This window comes from Haemaphysalis longicornis, unplaced genomic scaffold (genome assembly GCF_048455015.1).
Source record: "Haemaphysalis longicornis isolate Haplotype H1 unplaced genomic scaffold, Haemaphysalis longicornis Haplotype H1 scaffold_1, whole genome shotgun sequence".
Lineage (NCBI taxonomy): Eukaryota > Metazoa > Arthropoda > Arachnida > Ixodida > Ixodidae > Haemaphysalis > Haemaphysalis longicornis.
This window is the reverse complement of record NW_027526203.1, coordinates 422,394,528-422,406,328: the sequence shown is the minus strand read 5'-3', so window position 1 is coordinate 422,406,328 and position 11,801 is coordinate 422,394,528. Positions and strand designations below refer to the sequence as shown.

Sequence of the window (11,801 nt, the reverse complement as noted above, 5' to 3'; positions counted from 1 at the left end):
CGTAATGCGTACGTTATCCTTGAAAGACCATGATTCCGCTCACATACATGTCGTTCTCGTACAGCGTAGAGGAATAAAAAACACGATGCACCGTTAGAGTGCTAGATGCGTCATGCATGAATGAATGAACAAACACTTTTATTCGCGAAAATTATTGCGTTGCTTTGAAGCATTGAAGATGAAGAATGAATGGGAAAGAAGAAGTGAAGTAGCATAGACGTGGTGGGAGAGCATCTATGATGGTTTCTAGCCTTGTTCTAGGCAGAAAAAATGAATACATCAAACGAGCTCTTTGCCACAGTTCCCGTGCTGGCAAGTCTGATCATGCTGGGTTGTCATTTTATTTTCTCAGCGGCTGCTAAAGTACAAGCGTTTGTAGTCATGTGCACTATTCTGCGCCTCTACCAACATGACGGCCCACAGCGCCCCGCCCTTCCTGCTTCATAGCCCAGCTCGAGCGGCGAAGAAAAAATGATCGGCACTCTAAGCCAAAGACCACTTCTTTCCTGTAGACGGCTAAGATCAACGTTGCAGCGTATTACGCCGAAACCTCGGACAGCAGTTAGCGGGTGTGTGAATAGAGATTAGCGCTGTTTTTATTTGGCACTTCCAACGTTGGTCTGTCCCAAATTAAAAAAAAAAAAGGTGGTAAGAGAGCTCGGGAGACCTACTGCCATTGTCGTGACGTGCGTTCTTGCTCCAGCGCAGACTAGCTGCTCGCTGATTTGTCCTTGCTAAATAATGCACACGGCGCCTCAAATTCCGGCACCGAAACAAGCTTTTAGCCTGATTGTGCTGGCCAAAATGGGTCGCATCCTTTTTCGTTCTATACCCGCGGCGTGGAGAACAACGAAGCACCATAAAGTATTTGGAGTTTTTTTTTTTTTTCAACGGGTATTGCTTTGACATTGTCTGGTCACACGCCACGACGTTGCGCCGTCTGGGCGAGATTGTCATTTCTTATACGCAGTAAAGTTATTGCTTGAAGATGAATAGACAGACAACGCGTTTTCCCGTAATTCACAGTCGATTGTGCACGCACGCAACGAAGAGAATCTAGGGTTTCTCAACAAGCCAGCCGCATAGCGCTGGAGATAGGCAGCCCACTGATTCGTGCTTTGTGTGACGGACACGATTAGCTGGCGTCGCCTGTCACCGAGTGCCACTCTGCTCGAGTGGCCACTTTAGAGGACGCGGTGACGAGTGTTCGGACACATGGCTGTCCATTAGGTGACTAGCTCTTGGAATTATTGTTCCTGTCTTCATCACTGTTTACACTAGCGCTTTGGAGGGTTAAGGCTCCTATCACTGAATCTGAATTTTGCAGTTGTGTGCCACCTGACGTTAGCTCTGCTTAACGAATAACACCAGTGTGCAAACTCTTCAATGCCACGAATGAGCCCCAGTCGTCCGTTATTGCTTTACTGTAACTACATTTTGACAAGAGCTTTCTGTAAGAAAAGTGGACACGCTGTCATTCGTGCATTGTGGAGGCAGTGCGCGCCGTTTTGCTGCCTTGCCATTTTAAACTAAAGATGCGGAAAAAGAGGCTAGCGAGCGCACGTATGTTACTGAAATCTCCTAAAACTGCGAGCACACCATTTCGAACGCAATGAAATGTTTAGGGCCAACCGCAGCGGAATCGAAGTGGGACGTCGGGTGTATGTAACCTGACAAGAGAGGCAATATACAGTTTGATCTTCGGCAGTTCCAAAATCACTGTCGTATGCCTCCCACGACAAATAATAAGAATATTGTGGGAATTTTCAGCGCGAAAATGATCATTTAGCTCCCGCCTTCGTAGAATGTGTCGAAGGAAAGCTAACGCTCGACCTCATTCGTCAGCCAGCGCAATGCTGTTACAGGGCTGCACAGTTTGTAGTCGTAACATTTTATACAAAGCGCTGCGCCGACGTGCGCCATCGAAAACGACACAAGCGAAGATGTATTCCGTTTCATTCACCGCTATCCTTAAGCTATCACAAAACCGTTATTGTACGGTAGCCTACGTTTAGGACGAGGAAAAAAAGAAGCGTCGACGGGCAGCAAGAAATGACACGCATGTAAAAGTAGCACTTGAATGACATGCCCACGTTTGTTTTGGTAGAACTGACACCCACCAGTACTGCCCCACCGCAGGCAGCGCGACTGGCGGTATCGGCGCCAGGAGCACGCGCCTAGATAGCGTCTCTACTCATGCGCATGTTTACGTGGTCTAAATATACTTTGAGACCTTGTAATATATATTCTCTACGTGTCTAGTGAGTAGTCTTCGTACTTGCGCTAATTCTGACTAGCACAGACCTATGTCCTTGTTGCAAATAAATGAGTATATACAGTGAAACGTGCAATCTTAAATAAGCGTGTATATAAAAAAAAACACCTATCAAGCTAAATAAATACAATGAGCTTAATAAATATCACTGCTATCGGCACCATATTACTAAAGCTATCGCTGTTCCCGCATAAGCAAGCGGAAGCCATAATTGGCCCTTTCTTCGATGCGACAGGTTCTCCGTGCTCAGCTTCGTGGTTCCTGACTAGACGTAGCAATTTGTGTGCCCCAATTTCAGGGCCCGACTTTTCCGCCATTACTTGCATTACTCTTAAAGGGTACATGCCAGAAAGTGTCCCCGCACGCACCGGAGGTTATTGCTGGAGCGATTTTCAAAATGAGCTTTGGTTCGGACGTTAGCGTGTGGGTTGCTACTATGACAGAAGAAAGGACAATAATCACTATTGCATAGACGCGTTTGGTAGTCGACGTTATTGCTTTGTTAATCTCCGTTCTTCGCATGACCCGCTGGAACTTGCTTCTTTTCCCCTGGCACAAGTGCGGCACAGGGAATGAGCGATGACCGGCTGTGCGACGTTTGATGGAAGGTACTTTCAAAAACAAAGAACTCAATCGCAGCGACTGGCATGCGTACTTAACGTACTTAACGCAGCTGCATTAAGTACGCAACATCGTAATGATCAAATATAGCATGCTCATTGCCTTCCGCACGTTTGCTATGGCACGTGGAACACGGACTTTGACCCGGAGGCCTCTGATTACGACGTAAACACCTGTGCAGGGAGGTAATCACGAATGGATGGCAGTTGCTACTTACTTCGGATTTATAACTGGAAAGAAAGACGAGAAACAACTTTCAAGCCATCAAACCAAAAACTTTCTTTTTCTTGTTCTAAGGTCCGACGCTTTACAACCGTGCGGAACGCTACCGGAACCCAGCGGTGGTACTTTGACTTTTAAGTGTGCTTTTTCAGGGGTGATGAGATGTTTGCGTTTCTGTACAATGCCCTGAAATGAGCCTCCTTTCGAGCCCAGTGTTCAAGTGCTAGCATGGCGCGTCCATGCACCTTGATTGCGGTGTGTGCAGAAACTCACTGTGCAAAAGTGTGACACCTGCAGCGTTTACAGCGGCTCGGAGTTTTGCGTAAGCTGCGACCGAGTAGAGGATAATAAATCTAACAACACTGACGGCAACCGCGATGCATGGTGCAGATTCGTTGATTAGGAGGGCGTTGTTTAGCCTGCCGAAGGCAGGGCGTCGAGGCAAGCACAGAAGAGGCAAACAAATGGTCAGGCGTCGGCACCGTGCGGGCCGAGTACTGGGGGCGTCCCAGCCGCGCCCCTGCTTACAGTGGCTCCGGCGCCACTTCCAGCGGCAGTGCTTCCAGCGGTGCTGGCAGCGCATCCAGGGAGTCGTCTTCGCCGCCCCAGGAGACGCAGCCCTCGTCCTTGAAGCAGGCCGACTCGAGGTGCTTGTTGAGGTAGGACTTGAGCGCGAACGACTTGTGACACCGGGTGCAGGTGAAGTGCTTGAGACCCGAGTGGGTCTGCATGTGGGCGCGCAGGTTGGAGCGGTCGGCGAACGCCTTGCCGCAGTGGGCGCAGCCGAACGGCTTCTCTCCCGTGTGCGAGCGCATGTGGCCCTGCAGCAGCCAGGGCCGGGAGAAGGCCTTGCCGCACACGGGGCACTTGTGGCCCAGAGTGTGCGTCAGCACGTGCATGGCCAGCGCCGGCATGGACACGTACACCTTGGCGCACGTGGGGCACTTCTTCGCAAGCTGCGAGTCCGGGCTGCGGTGCGTCTGCTTGTGCCGCGACAGGTTGGACGAGGTCGCGTAGTGCTTGCCGCACTCGGCGCACGCGTAGCGCTGACGCTCGGGGCTTCGCTTAGTGCGCAGGGAGCCGTCCCGCGCCTTGCGCCGGCTGCGTCCATCCACCAGCAGCGGTTTGTCGCTGCGCAAACCCGAGGGACTCGGCTCGGACACCACGTCCACGTTGCTTGCCACGTCATCGTTGTCCCCGACGAACTGGAAGGCTGGAGAAAGCTCCTGGTACTCCTTGTCCTCGGCCGGGCTGGGCGCGCCTGGCAGGATGGTCACTGGCGCCAGGCCCGGACTGCCGCCTCCTTCGTACGCCGGGCACGCGTAGTCTGCGGGAAAAAGGAGCGTTAAGGTCGGGGTTAGTCCCTTCTTTTCATGAATTGAAAGAACATATCAACACGTAAACACAGAAGGAAAGCTCTCATCAGAGATGTTCTCACGTTGACGAGGTGTCACGACATTATTCCTCTTGGGGAGACGACTCCCTATAATCCTCTCCCCATTGCAACGTTCCAACCTCAGGATCACCTTGCCTCTAAGGGGCAATGACGCGTGACTGCTCATCCCTCACACGAAGCCGCCTCCCCGTTCCACACTTCCCCACATGTGGTGAGGAGCGGGAGGAGGTTCTTACGGGCGTGATAGAGGTCCCGCTCATCGGTGCGTACCTTCTATAATTAGCGAGGAGGTCGTGGTAGCGGCGCCTAGTGACGTAAGCAGTACGTGCGGAGATCTTAATGCGTAGCATTCTTGGCCGAGTACCCCCACAGCCAGGACCATGTAACGTCCTGCATTTCCCCAATAATGCATATTTCGGGAAACTTCCCTTCTAATCGTTATAATAGCGTAAATGGAGATAATTGGTCGGACAGGATTTATAAAAACCCAAAAAATTGGCTGGAAAAAACTCACACTCAAGACAAGCGGCATAAGAATGCTACGCATTAGCAGATAATTCTCTGAATTTCTGTACATTTTTTTTCCCTGAAGCTGGGCACACATCCCGTGCTAAGATAAAATCATTTTCCGCGATAAGGAGGGACACAAGCGAGATGCATAAGACGATTGTGCAGCAGTGTAGCTACTCAACACTCTTCAGCGGTTTTTTAGACCCTGGCCGCTGGGCCTTTGCCGGGGGGTAGAACTGGATAATGTTGCGATATAAAACTTTATGACGTACGTACGGACGGCCGTCTGGAAAAATGCGTCGCTACCAGGCAAGGCATACATCAAATCTTGCGGTAAAAGCCCGAACTCGTTTCGTTCAAGTAACCACGTCATTTCCCACCTTACGAGGCTCGTCAGCCAGCATGGCCCGTCGGCAGTGTCAGCAGCAAAGTCGATGGGCGATGACTACTGTATAAGTCTTAACATAGGTCGAGCCAGAATACAGGTCCACCCCCGTACCTTGCAGTCGTGAAATGGTAAAAAAAATGGTACACAACATCGTTTTATTGAGGCTATGAGCACTTATTTTGTCTAAGGTCTCTGAAATCTTGTCGGACGACTGCTTCTGTGTGGTTGTCTCCCACACAGCAAGTTGTACTCAGTGCAGTCCGGGGAATGGCTTATGGAGCACTTCTTAAGACCATGTCAGTAGGAAGCGAGCGCCATGCAGGGGACACCCATGTACAGACCGTCACGAGAGACGGTATTGCAGGGGGCCAACAGGCATCTTAGGGTTGTCACCGGCCATCCATTCGTAGCGACGTCACGCAATGCTCGTCAATAAAAGTTGCGACCTTATCCTTCAGGTCCAAGTGCACAGTCTTCTGAGCTGCCCCTTCAGCTTACGCCAAGAGTGTCCACTCTTTTCGGTGACACCCAAGTGGCACTAGTCAGACATGTTGCCGTCAGCTTGGGCGTACTAATAACGTTTCTTTAAAATGCTGCGGGAAAGTGACGCCAAGTGCCTGAACCTAGTTTGAGCAAAGAGAAAATAGCATCACACACACTGACAGCGAGAGAAGCAACAAAACAAAGATGGCGGTGCGTGTGAATTTGATGTCGGTGGCGATGATACCTCAGCGGTTTGGATGGGCCCGATGGGCTGCCTGGTTGCCAGGTGACAACTAATATTAGGCCAATGACCGGTATATAGGTCGAGGGGTGGCTTTTCGGCAAATGTTTTGGTGAAAAATCTCGACCCATATTTCGACTTACACGGTTTTGTGTTAGCCTACACCGGAACTGCACCTTTTATGCTCCTTCGCTCCTCTCACAAGGTTTGTTTTGAACCGGGAAAGTGTTGCTGTGGTGTATTGAAGACGCGATTTCTTATTCATTTTCGACTTTTTACTAACACCACCTGCAAACATCGCGTTTAGCGGATTGCCTCAACAAACGGCAATGTCTGTTTACCCGACTGAAGCGAACAATCTTCAACAATTTAAAAGACAAGCAATTGTAGACGCGTGTCGTTGAAATGGCTTATTCCGGAGTTACGGTCCTCTTATGTAGGAAATAATTTTTGCCTGCAATGAAAGTCCACCTATTTGTCCCGTTAGTAGCGTTTGGTAAAAAACGTTAGCTCATGCCTAGTTTACGTTGTTTAAAGCATAAATTTAGGGATTGATAATATACTTCTCACTGAACTTTTAATTTCTATGATAGCAAAAAAGAGAAAGTGCCGATCGTAGGTTAAACTGCGCTGCTCGTAGAGTTATTTTGGGACCCGATGCGGCAACGGATCGACATCAAACAAATGCTGAAAGTTTTTTTCCTCAGGCAAAATAAATGGGCAAGCACAGCAAAGCTGAGCCTTGGCATTACCCGTGAAGGTCTTAGCCCCTGGACAGAAGGTTCTACAGGAGAAAAAATTAATCAAATCCGTGTACAGGGTTCCACTTGATTCAAACAAAATGTGCTAGGAGCTTTGAAAAAATCTGGAGTTTTCGGTTACCATTTGCATCGAAGAAAGAATATTCAGCACTTCGGCGCCAAAATATCGCACCCTTTGCAGACCAAACTTGATATATTCAGAGTTTTCATTCCCCGAGCATTAGTTTGACTTCCAGGGGACTAATATAACCAGGCTGTGCTAGCTGGCAGTGATACTGACGGTTGCCTTTTCTGTCATTCCAACGCATCCCAGAGACTTAGAGAGGCGAACCTCAGTGGCCTTGTTAATTTACGCACGGTAATTTGGTCGGTTGCAAACTAAAACCTTGCTTATTTCACTCGGCCTAGCCTCAATCCGTTTGAGGGCTCAGATTGGATGTAAAAATGTTCAGCGGTTATTAAACGTCTTCCCGTAAAAATTCTGGGGGCATTTATTTTTCGCCGGGAGTAATAAATCCTTCTCAACGTGGTTCTTTTCCCTGCACACACGACCTTTCTCGCGCGCGCTGGTGTCTAGACCAAAGCCATCAACGCGAAATTATGCCTGATGACCTACCATTAAAGGCCACGAATAAACTAAAAATTCGCCAGCCTCTGCTCATTACGGTTGGCCGAAACAAACAGGCGTGGCCGGCGAGATGATGTAGCAGGTGTAGCGAACAATGAAGCGGAATAAGCCCACGCCGACTCGAATCTTTAGTCTCGCTCTGTAGAGCCTCATTCAATTCCCCGCCCTCGTCGTTCTCCGCTCTCACTCCGCGGCGACAAGATATCTTTCTCCCTCCCCCACTACGCTGTATCCTCCACGTTTTCTTCTCTATCGCACTTTTTCTGGGCCACTGGTCCCGAGCGATTCCAAACGTTTCCGCGGTGGTTTTATTATATTGCCGCGCGGCGAGCACCTTTGTAGGAAGCGCCTTTTCATTTGCTCCAAGTCGTTTGCGCTGATGCGTTTTCGAGCTGGTCATTTTGCGGTCCCGATTTTTGTATCTCGCCGCAACCGTGGGAGGCCCGTGCTTAGCCGAGAAGATGAAGATAAAAAAGAGGGGGAGAGAAAAGGCGGCACTAAGGCAAAGCCTCCCAATTCGTGCAGGGTATCTTGATACAAAATGAGGAAAACGCCGGGAGAAACGCGCGCTTCAAACGAGGTGTACCCAGATACACGTGCGAAAAAAAAAAGAAAAAAGTTATCATCGAAATTGGGGAACCTACAAATGACCGTATAGATCTCCCGCGGTTTAAAAAAGAACAAGAAGGACTATCAAATGAAGGAAAAATTACCGGACTAGGAGACGGAGGTTGAATTGTCGCATAAAAAAAAAAAAGGCTTCTGGGCCGAGCTATGTTAACAGCCGTGGGTGGAATTGCCTCCTCCTCGCGAATAAAGAAAAAATGAAGGGAAAAAAGCGGAGACCAAAAGTTGAAATTAAAAAAAGAAATCGCAACGTTCGAGGCGCGAACAAAACGGCCTCGAGGCACGGCAAGAGGACAACGGGGATGCGACGTGGGGAGGCATTTTCAAATCACGGGAACAGGAAAGGTTTCTCCCGGGGAACAAAAATAGGAAGACGCCAGATACCACGAGCAGGCGAGCATCGAGTGCCGAGAGAAACAGACCGACACGTAACGTTAAACAGAAACAAATGTTCCCTTCCGGGTGGGAAACGACACAGCAAAAATAAGGAGCCAGAGCGATGGTGCCAATTTCCACTGCGCTCATTGTCAATAAAGAAAGAGGCTAAGCGAGCATATGCGTCTTTCACGCAAGCAAAAAGACTCGAATCTCGAATATGGGCCCGAAAAGGGCAACAAAATCAACATCCAGAAAAAAAAAGAGCAACACAAGGGCAGGGTAGGAAACAAGAATAGGAAACTATGTACAAACGAAACACGTTGCTGAAGAAGACAGGTTCAAATTCTTCCTATAATTGACCTAACTTTTTCCTGCCTATTCGTTCCCGAGTTGTCAATCAGCCCCCCTTCTCTCTCTCTCTCTCTCTCTCTCTCTCTCTCTCTCTCTCTCTCTCTCTCTCTCTCTCTCTCTCTCAAACTACAGGCGACAAGCAATACAGTATCAAACCAATAAACTCCTAAATACCTTAGATGTGAACGTAAATTTTGACCAATCCTTCCCTTGTTTCAAAAAGAAATCCAGAGCATTTCTCATCCATTTAGGCCTCTCCTAGATAATCTGATCACACGCTCCAGCTGACTACTATATCTGCCACTTTCTATACTTATGTTGTAGTCCAAATTTGATTTGATGAGTGGGCTACGTTCTCCAATCATGAAAATGCTGCTTCTGAATACTTGTTTGTTTCTTGATTTTTTAGTTCTGAGTTCGTGTTCTGAGTTCTGAGTTCATGATTTCTGAGTTCATGTACAACCTGTACTATACGCATTGTATTTGCTTATTATTGCATTATTTTTGTGAGGTTACGTTTGATGTATAGAATCGCAAAGCTGAACTGTTCATTATGTTCTGAATGTATGTATTGGATCGTGTAAAGGCATCGAGGCCCCGTCAGGCATTTTTCGCCTTTAGCCCTCGGTGCCCTCTTAGGCACTGTCTGAGAAAAATAAATAATATATATATATATATATATATATATATATATATATATATATATATATATATATATATATATATATATATATATATATATATATATATATAAGAAAAGAAAACTTTCACCAAGGTAAAAGCACGATTGTTGCCAACGTTTCAGCAAAGAGACTTGCTTTCGTCTCTTATATATATATATATATATATATATATATATATATATATATATATATAGCGAATCGAAATGAGAAATGAGGGGCTCGTTCAAAATAAGACAGAAATAAGGGTGGGCAGTCAAGAAAACCTCGGAAAGCAAAGGGGAGGATGTGGTAGGTCATTGAAACAGATAAAGAATTTGGAAAGAAGGAAAGTGGAGAAAAAAATGCCCGCCAGGTGGGATCCGGACCCACGGCCTCCAGAATACCGGTCTGGTGCGATAACTACTACGCTACCGGCGGGGCTATTTTTCCCCTCCACTTTCTGGGGTATTTGTGTCAATGTAGTTTTTTCCTGTGCTTGGAGGTGGTAGCCAGCGCCACTCCGACTTATCGGGGTGATGGGGACCTTCTTTTTAACCCCCGGGCCGTGACTAGAGTCTACGACATGTCGAGAGTGGTCGACCAGCGTTGAACCCTCTTAAGCTCCCTATGGCACCAAGACTGCCAGAACAGAGGCCCTCGCTATGCATATAGCGAATCAGAATGGGAAATGAGGGCCTCGCTGAATTAAGACAGAAATAAGGGTGGGCAGTCAAGAAAACCTCGGAAAGCAAAGGGGAGGATGTAGTAGGTCATTGAAAGAGATAAGAAATTTGGAAAGACAGAAAGAAAATTGAGAAAAAATGCCCGCCGGGTGGGATCCGAACCCAAGACCTCCAGAATACGCGGCTGGTGCGATGACAACTACGCTACCGGCGGGGCTGTCCTCCCCTCCACTTTCTCGGGTATTTATGTTAAGGAATTTGTTTCTTGCGCTTGGGGGTGGTAGCCAGCGCCACTCGAACTACTCGGGGTGGGACCTTCTGCCGTGACTCGAGCGCCTACGACATGTCAACAGCGGTCGACCAGCGTTGAACCCTCTTAAGCTACCTATGGCAACCAATGCTGCCAGAACAGCGACCCTCGCTATGCATGTAGCGAAATCAGAATGGGAAATGATGAACTGGTTGAACTAAGACAGAAATAAGGGTTGGCAGTCAAAATTGCTAAGGAAAGCAAATGGGAGAATGTGGTAGGTCATTTTATTATTGTTGAAACAGATGCAGATTTTTAATAAAGAAAGAAAGTGGAGAAAAAATGTTTGCCGGGTGGGAGCCGAGTCAGGGTCCTAGTCACGGTCCAGTCACGGTCCGAGTCACGGCTTGAATCACAGCTCGAGTCACGGCCCGGGGGTTAAAAAGAAGGTCCCCTCCCCTCCCCCCCCCCCCGAGTAGTCCGAGTGGCGCTGGCTACCACCCCCAAGCGCAAGAAACAAATTACTTTAACATAAATACCCGAGAAAGTGGAGGGGAGAACAGCCCCGCCGGTAACGTAGGGGTCATCGCACCAGACGCGTATTCTCGAGGTTGTGGGTCCGGATCCCACCCGGCAAGCACTTTTTCTCCCCTTTCTTTCTCAAAAACCTGCATCTGTTTCAACGGCAATAAAATGACCTGCCACATTCTCTCCTTTGCTTTCCTTAGCAATTGTGACTGACAACCCTTATTTCTGTCTTACAACGAGTCCATCATTTCCCATTCTGCTTCACTATATATATATATATATATATATATATATATATATATATATATATATATATATATATATATATATATATATATATATATATATATATATATATATATAGAGAGAGAGAGAGAGAGAGAGAGAGAGGGGAGAGAGAGAGAACTTTTTCTATAACTTTGTTTCTAACTTTCAGCTTAAAATCCTTTTTCATTTTTTACACTCCTACCTCCGTATGTTCTTAATTTAATTTTATTTTAGTTTTTGCGTGTTCAGACTCAGTGTACTCAGCCAGCTTTAAACAGGAATCCCCTGGTGGTCTCAATAAGTTTAAACTTAACAGAGGGTTTAACACACCAAAGATCCACCTGGCATATAAGGCGCGTCTTAGCAGTGATCTATAGACTAATTTATGCCATGTGCGGATCTTTAACGTGCTCCGCAACCTCAACAAATAGGCTTTCCTGCTTTCCGCCTCAATCTCACAAAAGGACCAACGAGCAGCACACCGCCCAGCAGCAGGCCACCTTAGGCACGCCTAGCCTTAAGACCCTTTC

General features: G+C 47.6%; 1 protein-coding gene across 2 annotated transcripts in view; it reads right to left on the bottom strand.

The window, feature by feature from the left end:
• Nucleotides 1-835: 835 nt before the first annotated feature.
• Nucleotides 836-11,801, bottom strand: part of LOC144155649 (uncharacterized) — an 80,757-nt gene continuing 69,791 nt past the window's right edge. For both annotated transcript variants that reach the window (XM_077687227.1, XM_077687228.1), the window contains exon 2: nt 836-4,445. In XM_077687227.1, the coding sequence (XP_077543353.1) occupies nt 3,643-4,445 (803 nt within the window). In that variant the 3' untranslated portion in view covers nt 836-3,642. The remainder of the gene's footprint in view (nt 4,446-11,801) is intronic.